Raw genomic sequence first — 18,752 nt, 5'->3', positions numbered from 1 at the left:
TCCAATTCATCCAGATTGGCTATTGGAGGGACCATCTTCGCAATTTGTCGTCCCAACATGTCCCAAACGTGCTCGAGGGGGTTCAGGTCAGGACTGTACGCAGGCCAGGGGATGGTTGTCACAGCACCTTGCTCCAGCAAGGCTCGGACGCGTCTCGCACGGTGAGGCCTGGCGTTGTCATCCATGAAGATGGGTCTGCTGGCGAGGGTGTGGTCATCGAAGTGCGGGATTACGGTGGTATTCAGGATTTCCTCGGCATATCGCTCTCCGTTGAGGTTACCTCGCACAGTTATCAGGTCCAATTTACAGTCATGGGAGAAGCATCCCCAGACCATAATCGAGCCACCACCAAAGGGTACCGTTGGTTGAATGTTTTTAGGTGCATACGCGGTGTTTTTGTGGTGCCACACCCGAACACGCCCATCTGTCACGTACAGCAAGAACCGGCTTTCATCCGACCAATGAACTCGCCTCCAAGACCGGATGTTCCATCCACGTCGCGCTAGGCACCATGCCAAACGCTCCCTCTGATGTCGTTCGAGTAGCCTTGGACGCTTGATCACTCGTCTTGACCTTAAACCGGCCGATTTCAGGCGGTTCCTCACGGTACGGTGACATAGCCTTCTGTTGGGCAGCCAGTTGTCCTTCAGGAAATGGCTCGAGGCGAAGGGATATCGTCGCACCAGTCTCAAAAGCGCTCTATCTTGGCGGACTGTTGTCACGCGAGGTCTTCCTGACCTTGGGCGGTCCTTCACCGCATCCGTTTCCTGGTGTTTCTGCACCAACCGACTGATCACCGAATGGTGGTAACCAAACGTTCGAGCTACAGCTTTTCTGGACATTCCGGACTCGATCATGCCTATTATCCGCCATCTTTCTCCGTCCGACAACTGTCTACGAGCCACCATTACGAGAAAATGACCATGTAACCCCCACACGAGCTCAGGCGTGACTTGCAATAACCCGTGATGATAGTGCATTTACAGAAAATCACGACCACGTGGATGATAACACGTGCTGCACGAGCGATGGGCGTCACAGATGCGTGCACTCATCTGCATTTCATCAATGGATAATTGCTAATGTCATACCAATCATTATTTGATCTCACATACCTTAGAATATATGCCAATGTATACATATACACAAAGAATATATATTAGGGGGTGCTTAACTTAATTCTTTGTGTAGGGGTGCTTAACTTAATTCTTTGTGTATACATAATCGCCTTGCACCGGCCAGAACACGGCCAGACGCGCCTCTCCCGGGCATGCCCGGACTCACTGTTCCCGGGCACGCCCGAACCTCCCGGGCACGCCCGGTCTCGTCTTTCCCGGGCATGCCCGCTCTCGCCTTTCCAGGGCTCGCCCAGAGCGTCCGGGCATGCCCGCTATCGCCTTTCCAGGGCTCGCCCAGAGCGTCCGGGCATGCCCGCTATCGCCTTTCCAGGGCACGCCCAGAGCGTCCGGGCATGCCCGCTATCGCCTTTCCAGGGCTCGCCCAGAGCGTCCGGGCATGCCCGCTATCGCCTTTCCAGTGCTCGCCCAGAGCGCCCGGGCACGCCCAGCCTCGACTTGCCAGGCCGCAGCCAAACACGCCCGGGCAGGTCCAGACTCGCCTTTCCAAGGCTCGCCCTTGATACCCGGGCATGCCCGGTATAGCTTTTGCCGGGCAAACTTCCCGACATAAATGTGTATATATATTGTTGCCCGAAAAACGGGCTTGTGAGAATACCTGAGCTGTTTTGTTTCAATAAAGCAACTCGGACGAATTCCGTCTTTGGTCGCGTCAATTCTTTCGACTCGCGTTGGAGCGCAGTTCCTTCACACTCATTATATGAGCAGCTACTGCTATTATAGCACTCATAGATGTTGAGTCGAGTTCAACACCAAGAGAATGTTGGTTGCCGTTTATTCATGTATCTATCATCACCTACTACTACATGTAGTGTAGCGCTCGTTTAATTTTTGACTAGAAATCCACAGCAATAATTATCACGTGAGGCTCTCCCGTTTGCCGATGATATTTGGCTTCTCCTTCAGAATAGCAACTACTTCTTGAACTTCCGAGTGGGCCTCTTCTCGGCAGTATGACGCTTACTGCAGGTACTGCATATAGGATATGACTCATCTGTGGCACTCAGCTCCTCAACACAGCCACAGAAATAGCACACATCTTCATAGCCAGCCGTGTAGTATAGCTTCTCTGTCGCATCGTTGCATGTGAGATTGGTTTTGGCGTAGACATTATTGAAGACGTTTGCCTCATTGGTTTCCTGCAGATCGGCGAAGTTCGAGCACATGTAACTTGGCTCAGACAGTACGCGAGCACATCCAAAATTCGAACCTGTTCCACTGAGCGGGAACGGATTTTACTGACTTCGCGAGCAAAAAAAATAAAATAAAATTTTAGAGGGCGGACGACTTTTATGGGGCGGGCGGCGATGATAAACAGGAAAAAAAATTTTAACCAGCCTAAAGTGCAAGTAAACTGATAATATATATTGGGCCTTATTATATAATATATCCTGAAGTTATGTTTTACTGAAATGAAATCTTTGAAATATTATTTTAACTATGAGAAAAACGCTTTTTCCTGGAAATTTCCCGAATGAATTTCGAAAGTGGGCGGGGCGCATCTGTGACGTCACGAAAAGACAATAGGCCTATCGAGGTCAACAACTATGGCATCAGCGAGTGCAGAAATACTTGTGGAATTTGAGGATTTGAGTGGGAGTGAGAGCGAGTTTGTGCTGGAATTTTCGGAGGATGAGGGAAGTTCTTGCGATGGATTTGTCAGAGAAGAGATCGAGGAATTTAATGTGGATTTTGCTGGGATTAAACCCTATATGTTCGAGCCGGAGCGCGACGCTAATCAGGCTAATGGCGGACCGCGAAACACAAATGTCGAGGAAGAAGCATCCAGAATGGGAAACAGTGACTGGTGAGTTCTTAACTAAATATAAATGTGCATGCTTTCATGAATGACAAGTATTTTAAGTATCGCCGCTTATGGACATAACATAATGTGTTGATGAGTGTCGTGTTTTGTTGCAGGTGTACATGTGGTCACTGCCAAGCAATGGCCACAGTCAGGGAATCGACGTGTCGTCACGAGATTGGACAGATAGCACGTCGAATTCAGGGAATGATGGATGTGAACTGCATAACACAACACCCGGGATTTCAGATTGAAAAGGGGAGGGAGAGGAGGAAGAAGAATCATGATGGAAATTAATTGCAGAGGAGGAAGAATCATGAAGGGAACAGATTGAAAAGGGGAGAGAGGAGGAAGAAGAATCATGATGGAAATTAATTGAAGAGACTTAAAGAAAAGATGGTGAAGGATGAGTATTGATTGGTAATACGTCATGAACCGATTGGTAATGTCATATTGAAACGGAAAGACAAAATTCATTCAAACTCTTTTGCACTGATCAATGGACGTTCCAAGTTTGTGGATGAAATCCTGTTCGTTGAGTTTCCGGGAGTTGTTGTTCCTCCATGTTCGAGTTGGAGAACCCAACCACAAACAGAATGTCACGTGATGATGAATAGTGTGTCCTACCTGGTTAAAGTGACGAGGAACGGGGTTACCTGAAGGATTCTTTGACCAAACTGTCGTCCAGTTTCACCGATGATGTCGGATGGTTGTAGGATCTTTTTTTTTTTTTTTTTTTTTTTTTTTTGGTATACTGAATCGAGGCTCGTGAAAGAGCTAACATTTACTTCACAAACAAATCGACCAGACAAACAAAATACACAAAAAGAGGGAGCGGAAGACAAGATGGGGAGAGAAGGGGAAGCACACAAACACAACATCCGAGAGCAGGGAGATGTGTGGAAGGGAGAGGGCCCGGGGGGAGGCGGCATGGGAAGGGGGGGGGGGGGGGGAGGGAGAAGTATAAAGCACAAGGACACCAAGGACTTCCAGGACAGAAGTTGGTATTTCAAAAAGGGGAATTGGGGTGAAATTAGCGGGGGTAGAAAAAATCAAGGTTTTGGATGGGGGAAGATAAGAGAAGGTGGTGAACAGCTGTTTTAAAGACTTGGAGGGTGGAGTGGGATTGAAGAGAGTGAGGGAGTTTGTTCCAGAGACGGGAGAAAAGAGGAGTGAAGGTGAGCAGAGAGTCTTGATTTTGGCAGTTTAACCAAAAGAGAGTTGCAGGAAGAGGGATGGATGATGGTTGTAGGATGGATGTGGGATGGTTGTAGGATGGATGTGGGATGGTTGTAGGATGGATGTAGGACGGATGTAGGATGGTTTCACCAATGATGTAGGATGGATGATGATGTAGGATGGATGATGATGTAGGATGGTTGTAGGATGGTTTCACCGATGATGTAGGATGGTTGTAGGATGGTTTCACCGATGATGTAGGATGGATATAGGATGGTTGTAGGATGGTTGTAGGATGGATGTAGGATGGTTTCACCGATGATGTCGGATGGATGTAGGATGGTTGTGGGATGGTTGTGGGATGGATGTGGGATGGATGTAGGATGGTTGTAGGATGGATGTAGGATGGATGTAGGATGGTTTCACCGATGATGTAGGATGGATGATGATGTAGGATGGATGATGTAGGATGGCTGTAGGATGGTTTTTTTTTTTTTTTTTTTTTTTTTTGTATACAAGATCGAGGCTCGTGAAAGAGCGAACATTAATCACACAGAAAGACAAACAGACACATAAAACAAATAACATCGGGAGCGGTAGACAAGATGGGGAGAGAGGGGGAAGGACACAAACACAACATTTGAGAGCAGGGACCGAGAGACATGGAGACATCGAGAGATCTGTGGGAGGGAGAGGGCTTTGGGGGGGAGGCATGTGAAGGGGGGGAGGCATGTGAAGGGGGGGGGGTGGGAGAGGTATAAACATATGGACACTGCCAGGATTTCCAGGAAATAAGTTGGAATTTCAAACAAGGTGGATCTGGGGTGAATTAGTGGGGGTAGAAAAGATCAAGGTTATGGATGGGGGAAGATAAGAGATGGTGGTGAACAGCTGTTTTAAAGACCTGGAGGGAGGAGAGGGATTGAAGGGAGTGTGGGAGTTTGTTCCACAGGCGGGAGAAAAGAGGAATGAAAGAGTGAAGGTGAGCAGAGAGCCGAGATTTCGGCAGTTTAACCATCAGAGGGTTGCTGGCAGATCTTGTGCGACCTGTAGGAATATTTGGGGGACAGAGCACAGAGAGAGCTGGGGGAGCAAGGCCGGAGAGGAGTCGGTAGAAGACAGAAAGACCACCTACCTGCCTGCGGTGAGTGAGTGAAAGGCCCTCAGAGATAGCTTCATCGCGGGAGATTCCAATGATTTTGAAAGCTTTGGATTCAACAGCGTGAAGCCGAGCCAGGTGTGAGGCAGGAGCACCAGCCCATAGGGGAGAACAGTATTCCATTGAGCTGCGGATGAAAGCCTTGTAAGTGGTGAGGAGCTCAGGTGTGCCGAGGAAGGACTTCGCACGACGGAGGATGCCCAGTCGGCGACTGGCTTTGGAGGCCAGCTTGGAAATGTGGTTTTCCCAAGAAAGATCATGGCAGATAGTGAGACCCAAAAGCTTGAGTGACAGAACTTCTTGGAGAGGATTGTTGAGAAAGTAGATGGGAGGGTTGTCCAGTCGATCTTTTCGGAGAGACATAGTAAGAGAGTGAGATTTGGCAGGATTGAAAGACATGTTCCACTTGTTTGACCAGTCTGTGATTTTGTCCAGGTCTTCAGAGAGTGAGGAGGCTGCAGACTGCCGATCTGAGGGAAGAGGAATGGAGCGGCAGAGAGTGGAGTCATCAGCAAAGAGATAGAGAGGATTTTCCAGAGAGTCAGAGAGATCATTGATAAAGACCAGAAAAAGCACAGGGCCCAGCACACTTCCTTGGGGAACTCCAGCCTGAACAGGAAGGGGAGATGAGAGAAATCCATTCAGGGCCACACGTTGACTACGACCAGAGAGGAAGTCCGCAAGCCATGCATGGAGATTTCCATGGATACCATAGGAGGAGAGTTTGGTGAGCAGAGCTGGGTGCCAGACCGTATCAAAGGCCCTTGATATGTCAAGGGAGACAGCTCTGATTTCCTGTTTGGCATTGAGGACCTCCATCCATTGTTGAGACAGCAGAAGCAGCATGTCCAGAGTAGAGTGACCTGGTCTGAAACCAAATTGATGATCAGAGATCAAGCCATTGGAGAAGAGGAAAGATTTCATATCCGAAGCAATGATGGATTCCATGACTTTGCTGATAATTGGGAGCAGGCTGATTGGTCTGTAGTTGCAAGGATCTGTTTTTGCACCTTTTTTGTGTAAAGCGGTAATGTTAGCTGATTTCCAGGATGCTGGCAGATGACCTTGAGCAAAAGATAGGGTGAAAAGAACAGAGAGAGGGTGAGATAGAGCGGCAGAGCAGGATTTTAAGACCCGTGGGCTGATGCCGTCTGGTCCAGTTGCAGAATCAGAGTCGAGGTTTGACAAAAACTCCTCCACCTTGTCAGGAGAGAAGGACACAGAGTCCAGGAGCAGTTGGGTTCGACTGGGAAAGGTGGGAACAGAGAGAGATGGGTTTGGGACTAAGGATTTCGAGGCGAACACAGAGTTGAGGCATTCGGCTTTGTCACGTGCGATGTCAACTGTGTGGCCATTTGAGGTAAGGGAGGGGATGGAGGGGGAACAAACACCAGAAACGGATTTGACCAGACGCCACCAGGATTTGGAGGAAGGAGACAGGTTTGAGAGTTCATTCTTGAGTGAGGAGAGATAGTGCTTCCTGGCACTCCTGAGGGTAGACACACACTTGTTCCGAGCTTGGTGGAAGGAACTGAGATTTCCTTCCGTTGGATTAGCCTTCCAAGAGGCAAAGGCAAGTTGTTTCAGGGCAACTGCCTCACCACAAGATTCAGTGTACCATGGACGGGAGGAAGGGTAAGACAATTGAAGGCGAGATGGGATAAATCTGTGCATGAGAGAGATCAGTTTGCTTTGGAAGAATTCCCAGGAAGAATTGATGTCAGAGGCAGTGGAGATGGGAGACCAATCCAGACGATTGATGGCTGCTTGAAGACCGTCCCAGTCGGCCTGAGTGAAATGCCAGACTCGTCGACGCTGAGGAGGCTCTCTGAGAATGGCCAGAGAGATGTCCACTTTGACAAGCACATGATCAGAAGAACCGATTGGAGCAGAAGAAGAGCAGCAGACATTAGCAGGGAAGTTTGTCATAACCAAGTCTAGAAGAGAAGATACTCCATTGGCTGAGATCCGGGTCGGGAAATTGACAGATTGTGTCAATCCCAGTGAGTCACAGAAGTCCTTTGCTGAGGTGCCATGACTAGTGAGAGAGGAACCCACACCCAACCAGGTGGCATGATGACAGTTGAAGTCACCACATATGAGGAAGAGAGAGTTGGGATGAGTGGATAGAAGTTGGTCCATGTTGTCAGACATTGAAATGTAGATGGAGTCATCACTGTTTGGGGGACGGTACAGAACACATATGAACAAAAGGTGGGAGCGGAGAGGAAGCCGTAACCAGAGGTACTCCTGCGGGTGAGGAGGAAAGAGAGCAGTGCAAGGAGAGTGAGGAAGAGAGTTTTTGACAAAGATAGCCACCCCACCACCAGGCCGAGGCTCAGGTCTATCATACCGGAGGAGGGAGTAACCAGGAAGAGATATTAAGGAATCAGAGACATCTTGAAGGAGGAAAGTCTCTGTTAAGCAGATCAAGTCTGGATTGTCAGAAGCAACCTGTATGGAGAGATCAGTCAGGTTTGAGCGAAGGCCCCGGATGTTTGAGGTCCATACCGTTAATGAAGAGAGAGGGGGAGCATCGGGTACAGGACAGGGGAGGGGAGGAGTAGGGTAAGATGAAGGATGAGAGGGGGAGGTAGGGAGAGCAGTTGATAGCGTTTCAGATGTTGCAGAAGAGTTCCAAGAAAGGGAAGGATGAGGAGGATGAAAGGTTTGCTGGTGAAGGGATGCGGCACAGTGAGGGGTTGTTTGAGGGGGGGCAGAGGAAAGTAGAAGGTTTGGGGGGGTGGAGGTATGAGATAGAAGGGAGACGAAGTGGGGAGGAGGCAGCTTGGAGGAGGAGGGGGGAGGAGAGAGAATTGGAGAGGAATGGTATGGGGGGAGAATTGAATGGGAGGGATTGGGGGGGAGTTTTGAAGGGGAGGAGTGAGGGGGGAGTTTAGGAGGGGAGGGGCAAGGGGGGAGTTTTGGAGGGAAGGGGAAAGGGGGGAGATCAGGAGTGGAGGGGCAAGGGGGGGGATTAGGAGGGGAGGGGCAAAGGGGAAGTTTAGGAGGGGAAGGGCAAGGGGGGAGTTCAGGAGTGGAGGGGCAAGGGGGGAGTTTAAGAGTGGAGGGGCAAGGGGGAAGTTTCGGAGTGTAGGTGCAAGGGGGGGGATTTGGATGGGAGGGGCAAGAGGGGAGTTTAGAAAGTGGATGATTAATGAAAGACGAACATTGATAACAAATTGGGTTTGTTGTGATTTTCAAGTTAGCAATCCGGTTCAGGATGATGGAGGAGGGATGGAATGAATGTGAATTTAGACCATTTAGTGAGGGAGACGTATAAGATATTGAATTTCTTTTTTTTGAAGTGGAATGAGTTGGAGAGGAAATTGAGAAAAGCCTTTTAAATAGGAAGAAAAACAGCGTGTTGTAATATACCACTGAATAAACCACTGAAGGGGAAAGGTTAAACATATTTAAAATAATATTTAAACAGAACTATGAACAATCTTATATGCACAAAAATACCAACGGGGGGAGGGCCGAGAGGGACCACCATGAGTCACGTGAACAGGGCAAACGGTGGATGGCAAGGAGATAATGGGGGTGGGGCGAACAGCACACCTGGACAGAAAATACAGGATGAGACAACAGTACACGTGGAGAAAAAAAAAAAATGTTTTTTTTTTTTTTTTTTTTTTTTTGGGGGGGGGGGGGAGGTGGGGATTTAGAACGTTAGACAGTATTATGTTCGGGGTAGAAGGGAAAAAACCAAGAGCCAAGCAAAACACACTTAAGTTAACAAAACACCGACGGGGGTACAACTACAGTACAAGGCCACACACGAGGAGCAGAACACGATTAATTAAATACGAGTTACAGGAAATTCAAACCAAAACTAACTATATCAAACAATATCACATGGACGATAAAATAACGAATTGAAATTTGACAATCTATCTGGGGAAATGGGGGAGAAACACGTGGTCGAAGAACGAACGAACGAATAAGAAAGAATAAACGAATGAGCACAGAGAAGGTAATGTCTTTTTTTTTTTCTTTTTTTTTTTGTTGAGATTTACATAAGGAAGTAGGCTTTGGGGTGGAAAGACTGCGAAAACAGAGAACGAAAGTTATTGGATCACAAACGACAGGCGCTGAGAGAAAAACAAAGCCTCAAGGTTGTACAGTGTACACTGTACAGGGCCTCGAGACGACACGAATTAACGCGATTTCACCGATGATGTCGGATGGTTGTAGGATGGTTTCACCGATGATGTAGGATGGTTGTAGGATGGTTTCACCGATGATGTAGGATGGTTGTAGGATGGTTTCACCGATGATGTAGGATGGTTGTAGGATGGTTTCACCGATGATGTAGGATGGTTGTAGGATGGTTTCACCGATGATGTGGGATGGTTGTAGGATGGTTTCACCGATGATGTAGGATGGTTGTAGGATGGCTGTAGGATGGTTTCACCGATGATGTAGGATGGTTGTAGGATGGTTTCACCGATGATGTAGGATGGTTGTAGGATGGTTTCACCGATGATGTAGGATGATATAGGGTGGTTGTAGGATGGTTTCACCGATGATGTAGGATGGTTGTAGGATGGTTTCACCGATGATGTAGGATGGTTGTAGGATGGTTTCACCGATGATGGAGGATGGATGTAGGATGGTTGTAGGATGGTTTCACCGATGATGTAGGTTGGTTGTAGGATGGTTTCACCGATGATGTAGGATGGATGTAGGATGGTTGTAGGATGGTTTCACCGATGTAGGATGGATGTAGGATGGTTGTAGGATGGTTTCACCGATGATGTAGGATGGTTTCACCGATGATGTTGGATGGTTGTAGGATGGTTTCACCGATGATGTTGGATGGATGTAGGATGGTTGTAGGATGGTTTCACCGATGATGTAGGATGGATGTAGGATGGTTGTAGGATGGTTTCACCGATGATGGAGGATGGATGTAGGATGGTTGTAGGATGGTTTCACCGATGATGTAGGTTGGTTGTAGGATGGTTGTAGGATGGTTTCACCGATGATGTAGGATGGATGTAGGATGGTTGTAGGATGGTTTCACCGATGTAGGATGGATGTAGGATGGTTGTAGGATGGTTTCACCGATGTAGGATGGATGTAGGATGGTTGTAGGATGGTTTCACCGATGATGTAGGATGGTTTCACCGATGATGTTGGATGGTTGTAGGATGGTTTCACCGATGATGTTGGATGGTTGTAGGATGGTTTCACCGATGATGTTGGATGGTTGTAGGATGGTTTCACCGATGATGTAGGATGGATGTAGGATGGTTGTAGGATGGTTTCACCGATGATGTAGGATGGTTGTAGGATGGTTGTAGGATGGTTTCACCGATGATGTAGGATGGTTGTAGGATGGTTTCACCGATGTAGGATGGATGTAGGATGGATGTAGGATGGTTTCACCGATGATGGAGGATGGATGTAGGATGGTTGAAGGATGGTTTCACCGATGATGTAGGATGGTTGTAGGATGGTTTCACCGATGATGTAGGATGGTTGTAGGATGGTTTTTTTTTTTTTTTTTTTTTTTTTTTTTTTGTATACAAGATCGAGGCTCGTGAAAGAGCGAACATTAATCACACAGAAAGACAAACAGACACACAAAACAAATAACATCGGGAGCGGTAGACAAGATGGGGAGAGAGGGGGAAGGACACAAACACAACATTTGAGAGCAGGGACCGAGAGACATGGAGACATCGAGAGAACTGTGGGAGGGAGAGGGCTTTGGGGAGGAGGCATGGGAAGGGGGGGGGGGGGGGGTGGGAGAGGTATAAAACATATGGACACTGCCAAGACTTCCAGGAAAGAAGTTGGAATTTCAAACAAGGTGGATCTGGGGTGAATTAGTGGGGGTATAAAAGATCAAGGTTTTGGATGGGGGAAGATAAGAGATGGTGGTGAACAGCTGTTTTGAAGACCTGGAGGGAGGAGTGTGATTGAAGTGAGTGTGGGAGTTTGTTCCAGAGGCGGGAGAAAAGAGGAATGAAAGAGTGAAGGTGAGCAGAGAGCCGAGATTTCGGCAGTTTAACCATCAGAGGGTGGCTGGCAGATCTTGTGCGACCTGTAGGAATATTTGGGGGACAGAGCACAGAGAGAGCTGGGGGAGCAAGGCCGGAGAGGAGTCGGTAGAAGACAGAAAGACCACCTACCTGCCTGCGGTGAGTGAGTGAAAGGCCCTCAGAGATAGCTTCATCGCGGGAGATTCCAATGATTCTGAAAGCTTTGGATTCAACAGCGTGAAGCCGAGCCAGGTGTGAGGCAGGAGCACCAGCCCATAGGGGAGAACAGTATTCCATTGAGCTGCGGATGAAAGCCTTGTATGTGGTGAGGAGCTCAGGTGTGCCTAGGAAGGACTTCGCACGACGGAGGATGCCCAGTCGGCGACTGGCTTTGGAGGCCAGCTTGGAAATGTGGTTTTCCCAAGAAAATCATGGCAGATGGCGAGACCCAAAAGCTTGAGCGACAGAACTTCTTGGAGAGGATTGTTGAGAAAGTAGATGGGAGGGTTGTCCAGTCGATCTTTTCGGAGAGACATAGTAAGAGTGTGAGATTTGTCAGGATTGAAAGACATGTTCCACATGTTTGACCAGTCTGTGATTTTGTCCAGGTCTTCAGAGAGTGAGGAGGCTGGAGGAGGTTTCACCGATGATGTAGGATGGTTGTAGGATGGTTTCACCGATGATGTAGGATGGTTGTAGGATGGTTTCACCGATGATGTAGCATGATGTAGGATGGTTTCACCGATGATGTAGGATGGTTGTAGGATGGTTTCATCGATGATGTAGGATGGTTGTAGGATGGTTTCATCGATGACGTAGGGTGGTTGTAGGATGGTTTCACCGATGATGTAGGATGGTTGTAGGATGGTTTCACCGATGATGTAGGATGGTTGTAGGATGGTTTCACCGATGATGTAGGATGGTTGTAGGATGGTTTCACCGATGATGCAGGATGGTTGTAGGATGGTTTCATCGATGATGTAGGATGGTTGTAGGATGGTTTCATCGATGACGTAGGGTGGTTGTAGGATGGTTTCACCGATGATGTAGGATGGTTGTAGGATGGTTTCACCGATGATGTAGGATGGTTGTAGGATGGTTTCACCGATGATGTAGGATGGTTGTAGGATGGTTGTAGGATGGTTTCACCGATGATGTAGGATGATGTAGGATGGTTTCACCGATGATGTAGGATCGATATAGGATGGTTGTAGGATGGTTTCACCGATGATGTAGGATGGATGTAGGGTGGTTGTAGGATGGTTTCACCGATGATGTAGGATGGTTGTAGGATGGTTTCACCGATGATGTAGGATGGATGTAGGGTGGTTGTAGGATGGTTTCACCGATGTTGTAGGATGGTTTCACCGATGATGTAGGATGGATGTAGGATGGTTTCACCGATGATGTAGGATGGATGTAGGATGGTTGTAGGATGGTTTCACCGATGATGTAGGATGGTTGTCGGATGGTTTCACCGATGATGTAGGATGGTTGTAGGATGGTTTCACCGATGATGTAGGATGGTTGTAGGATGGTTTCACCGATGATGTAGGGTGGTTGTAGGATGGTTTCACCGATGATGTAGGGTGGTTGTAGGATGGTTTCACCGATGTCGGATGGTTGTAGGATGGTTTCACCGATGATGTAGGATGGTTGTAGGATGGTTTCACCGATGATGTAGGATGGTTGTAGGATGGTTTCACCGATGTAGGATGGTTGTAGGATGGTTTCACCGATGATGTAGGATGGTTGTAGGATGGTTGTAGGATGGTTTCACCGATGATGTAGGATGGATGTAGGGTGGTTGTAGGATGGTTTCACCGATGATGTAGGATGGATGTAGGATGGTTGTAGGATGGTTTCACCGATGTAGGATGGATGTAGGGTGGTTGTAGGATGGTTTCACCGATGATGTAGGTTGGTTGTAGGATGGTTTCACCGATGATGTAGGTTGGTTGTAGGATGGTTTCACCGATGATGTAGGTTGGTTGTAGGATGGTTTCACCGATGATGTAGGATGGATGTAGGGTGGTTGTAGGATGGTTTCACCGATGATGTAGGTTCGTTGTAGGATGGTTTCACCGATGATGTAGGATGGATGTAGGGTGGTTGTAGGATGGTTTCACCGATGATGTAGGTTGGTTGTAGGATGGTTTCACCGATGATGTAGGTTGGTTGTAGGGTGGTTGTAGGATGGTTTCACCGATGATGTAGGTTGGTTGTAGGATGGTTTCACCGATGATGTAGGTTGGTTGTAGGATGGTTTCACCGATGATGTAGGATGGATATAGGATGGTTGTAGGATGGTTTCACCGATGATGTAGGATGGATGTAGGGTGGTTGTAGGATGGTTTCACCGATGATGTAGGTTGGTTGTAGGATGGTTTCACCGATGATGTAGGTTGGTTGTAGGATGGTTTCACCGATGATGTAGGTTGGTTGTAGGATGGTTTCACCGATGATGTAGGTTGGTTGTAGGATGGTTTCACCGATGATGTAGGTTGGTTGTAGGATGGTTTCACCGATGATGTAGGTTGGTTGTAGGATGGTTTCACCGATGATGTAGGTTGGTTGTAGGATGGTTTCACCGATGATGTAGGATGGATGTAGGGTGGTTGTAGGATGGTTTCACCGATGATGTAGGTTGGTTGTAGGATGGTTTCACCGATGATGTAGGTTGGTTGTAGGATGGTTTCACCGATGATGTAGGTTGGTTGTAGGATGGTTTCACCGATGATGTAGGTTGGTTGTAGGATGGTTTCACCGATGATGTAGGATGGATATAGGATGGTTGTAAGATGGTTTCACCGATGATGTAGGATGGATGTAGGGTGGTTGTAGGATGGTTTCACCGATGTTGTAGGATGGTTTCACCGATGATGTAGGTTGGTTGTAGGATGGTTTCACCGATGTAGGTTGGTTGTAGGATGGTTTCACCGATGATGTAGGTTGGTTGTAGGATGGTTTCACCGATGATGTAGGTTGGTTGTAGGATGGTTTCACCGATGATGTAGGATGGATGTAGGATGGTTGATGTAGGTAGGTTTTTATAAAGTGACCGTGAAACACAGTAGTTTCCATTGCAGGTGCCACAGGTAAAATGATCCTTGATATATTGATGGTCTGCTTTCCTTCGGATATATTGATGTCATAGGGTTGATAAAGTCACTTGTGTCGGCAACGGCTGCGCAGGTATCACAATAATCACACATATCACAATAACACACTTCACACAATAACACACAATAACTGGCAGAACAGCCGTACTCCACACACTTCCGTACCATTGTCAATTGAAACACGCAATAAGTAAAAATAATCGGGTAAACATCACACGGCAAATCAACGCGATAGCTTTGTGATGGCGATAAATCATCTGTTCGCAGGCGAAGTCTTTTCGTGACGTCACAATCCGGAAAATGCCGAACGCTTCCGGTTTATTGCATATGAAGGTGTGTGTTGAAAAATGGCAAAAATATGCTAATTATGTTAACTATAATCACTAAATATTGTGTATTGCCAAATAAATGTTAAAAATGAACATAATTCTCCCTAATAAGGCCCAATATATATTATCACTTTACTTGCACTTTAAGATCACACGCTGATAAGACTCTCCTTGTCTGTAATAGAACTCATATGCCATATGGGGACAAAGCCTTTTGCAACTCAGTACCTGCCCTCTGGAACAAACTACCTATAACTATTCGGACCTCACACAACATAAAAACTTTCAAATCAAAACTCAAAACCCATTTATTTCCAAAGTAACTTAATTGTATTTTTTGAAAAGTAGCTTTAAGTCGTATTCTTCTAAGATTGTGTAATGTAAGTTGTCGTTTTCAAGATATGTTGTGAAGCGCTTTGTTCATTTCATGCTAAGGCGCTATATAAATACTGTTATTATTATTATGTACGTGTATGTAATTTGGAATAGTTTAGATGTACAGCATACAACTAATTGTACATTGCTATGAAAAACGGGTATGTTTTACATGCATACTCTTCCATTGCAAGTCTGGATTACAATTTCTGGGCCCTTTTGTCCCCCGTCGCACCGCGGAGCGAAAGGGGGACTATGGTTTTCCCGTCCGTGCGTGCGTACGTGCGTACGTGCGTGTGTGCGTGCGTAAGCGAAGGACCAAATTCTAATTTGGTGTGTGGGTGCAACCCACGTCAAAATCCAAGATGGCCGCCACCATGTATGTCTGACGCCATGAATGTCTGAACATTGTGAGCGAAATATCTTGTAAAATAAACGAACTACTAACTTCTAATCTGGTGTGTTGGTGTATCTACGCATAAGGGAGAACGCTATTGCAAATTGGGTCGCCACGTCAAAATCCAAGATGGCCGCTTGCGGCTTCCACTTTGCAACTCACATCACTTCACCAGGGGACCTTGTATATAATTACAATTTAATTGTGCATATGTATTTCTCCCGGTGCGCCTACATGAACAGTTAAATTACTTTTTAATTTTCATATTTAAAATCAATATTTCTGTCATTTGTCAAGATGGTTTTAAGGCAATGTTGTTATAATAATAGGAATTTATATAGCATAAATTGCAGGAGCCTCTAAGCACTTAGAAAAGAGAAGAAAGCCAACGAGATGAATATACAAATACAAATTATACAAGAAGAAAACCTACGATATAATCAGATGTAGGCATTTTCAAATAAATGAGTCTTTAACAGAGATTTGAAAATGTTCACATTGTAGGATTCACATTGCTTTGTGTGCATGCATGTTAGTCAAGAAAGTAAGACACAAGAGAGCAAGGTAGTCCAGAAAATGATAGGCACTTCCTGTCCCCTCTTTCCCTTTTATTCCTTTTCCCCATCTCCTCCCTCTCCTCCCCACATAAAACTACATTTCTGAACAAAGATTATTGCAATAAACAAAATGTGATTCTTATCTTGGACTAAGAGTAAATCATATCAAAAGCGAGGGGCACGGTGCAAATCACAAATTACACAATGTAGGCACTCAAATTTTGTACTACGTTACGCACAATGTATACACACTAGCAGGCAGTGCACTAGTGCGTGGCGCAAACAATGGAAACAAAATGGCTTCTAATTCCGGGTTGTCGTAACTCTCTCTATACAGGGACTCGAGTATATCTTTACCCTCCCTCTCCCCTCACACATCTCTCCCCTCCCCCTCCCCTTCAACTCTGCCCACACCCTTCCTCACCCCTCCCTCTCCTGCCTACCCCCCCCCCCCCCCCTCTGGCAATGCCGGGTACTCCTGCTAGTACATATAATGTCAGTGGAATTTTGTTTTTTAGAATTTTTTACAAAATAATTAAAAATTAAATTCAGAAATATCTAATTTACACAAGTATTCACCCCCCTGAGTCAATATTTTGTAGAAGCTCCTTTAGCAGCGATTACAGCTTCAAGTCTTCTTGTGTATGTTTGTATCAGCTTTGCACATCTGGATTTGCGGAGTTCCTCCCATTCCTTGCAGATTTGCTCTGTCAAGCTCTGTCAAGTTGGATAGGGAGCGTCGGTGAACAGCAATCTTCAAGTCTTTCCACAGATTCTCAATGGGATTCAAGTCTGCGCTTTGGCTGGGCCACTCAAGGACTTTCACATTCTTGTTCTGAAGCCATTGCAGTGTTGCTTTGGCTGTAGGCTTGGAGTCATTGTTCTGTTGGAACGTAAATCTTTGCCGCAGTCTGAGGTCTTTTGCACTCTCAAGCAAGTTCTCAAGAATTTGCCTGTATTTGGCTCCATTCACTGTTCCCTCTATCCTTACAAGTCTCCCAGTCCCTTCCACTGAAAAGCATCCCCATAGCATGATGCTACCACCACCATGCTTCACAGTAGGGATGGTGTTAGATTGGTGATGAGCTGTGCTTGGTTTGCACCAGACGTAGCACTTTGCATTCAGGTGAAAGGGTTCAATTATCATCTCATCAGACCACAGAATCTTTTGCCTCATGCTCGTGAGTCTTTCCCATGCGTTTTTGCAAACTCCAGGCATGCTTTCATGTGACCTTTTTCTCAGGAGTGGCTTCCATCTGGTCACTCTCCCGTAAAGCCTATATTTGTGAAGTGTTGCAGAGACTGTTGTCCTTCCGGCAGGTTCTCCCATCTCAGCCAAGGAACTCCGTAGTTCTGTCAGAGTGGTCATTGGGTTCTTACTCACCTCCCTGACCAAGGTCCTTCTTTCCGGGTTGCTCAGTTTGGTCGGAAGGCCAGCTGTAGGAAGAGTCTGAGTAGTTCCATATTATTTCCATTTCCTAATGATGGAGCTCACTGTGCTCTTGGGAACTTTCAACACTCGAAATTGTGTTATACCCTTCCTCATAGCTATGCCTCTTCACAATTCTATCTCGGAGTTCTACGGACAGTTCCTTGTACTTCACGGCATAGTTTCTGCTCTAACATGCTGTGGAAATTTGAAATGGAAATTTGATGCATATTGGATGCCAATGCCCACTTATCCATTTCTCATTCATGTCTGACTACTGTTTTCTGTTTCAGGTTTGGCATCGGTAACAGTACCGGTTTACATCGCGGAATCGTCACCCCCTTCTCTTCGTGGTCGTCTCGTCACCATTTATACCTTGTTTATCACTGGTGGTCAGTTTTTTGCCAGTGTGGTGGATGGAGCTTTTAGTTACGTCACAGATGGATGGAGGTTTGTCATAAAGATTGCAGAATGAGAATAAATCTTGTTAAAATGAGGCATTGTATAGGAACAATTATTAAATTAATTAATTTAAAAATGATTATAAAATTAAACAATTAATTGTGTGCTGATTTCACATTTATTGCTCTTCTGTACCTTCTGAAAATGGGACACAGTAAAGGTTTTGCTGCATTGATACATTATTTTTGGAATTCATAGTTGTTGGATTTAAGGTGCTTGTTTGAACAATTTATCAGATGCATGAATTGACTCCCATGTACATCTGCTTCTCAGATACATGCTTGGACTCGCTGTGATCCCTGCAGTTATACAGTTTATTGGTTTCCTCTTCCTCCCGGAATCTCCACGATGGCTGGCTAAGCATGGCCGCTGGAATGATGCAAGGAGCGTCCTCACCAATATTTTTGGGTCAGATACGGCATCTGGTGTGTCCGAGTCTGCTTCGTCTAACGCCGAGCTTGGTGAACCAGCACATAGCCTGGTGGAAATGGAGATAGAATCGATCCGAGAAAGCTTGGAAACTGAAAAGGCTGAGTTGCACAGTAAGTAAATAAAGTGGTGGTTTGCTTTTTATTCCACCATGAAACCTTATTTGTGGTCATTATTTCCGCCACAGAAGTTGGACGGAGGTTATGTTTTCACCTGTCTGTCTGTTTGTTTTCTTGTCTGTTTGTTTTTTGTCTGTGAGCAGGATATCTCTTGGAAAAAGTTGTAAGATGGCAAATTTTTAATAAATAAAACACAATCTCTCAAATGGTTGTGGACGGATTTGGACGAAACTTGATGGACAGGTTGGGTGTGTGACAG

The 18,752-nt window shown here is 46.3% G+C and overlaps 1 protein-coding gene across 1 annotated transcript in view; it reads left to right on the top strand.

Annotated features, from left to right (window-relative positions):
• SLC2A13 (solute carrier family 2 member 13) overlaps positions 1-18,752 on the top strand; it is a 59,123-nt gene that overhangs the window by 12,892 nt on the left and 27,479 nt on the right. Inside the window, exons 2-3 of the mRNA XM_068114067.2 lie at positions 17,777-17,933; positions 18,219-18,487. Of these exons, the coding sequence (XP_067970168.1) occupies positions 17,777-17,933; positions 18,219-18,487 (426 nt within the window). The remainder of the gene's footprint in view (positions 1-17,776; positions 17,934-18,218; positions 18,488-18,752) is intronic.

This window comes from Myxine glutinosa, chromosome 4 (assembly GCF_964187855.1).
Source record: "Myxine glutinosa chromosome 4, kmMyxGlut1.1, whole genome shotgun sequence".
In the NCBI taxonomy this organism is placed as follows: Eukaryota; Metazoa; Chordata; class Myxini; order Myxiniformes; family Myxinidae; genus Myxine; species Myxine glutinosa.
Note: the sequence above shows the minus strand (reverse complement) of the source record. Positions and strands in the feature narration are given on the sequence as shown.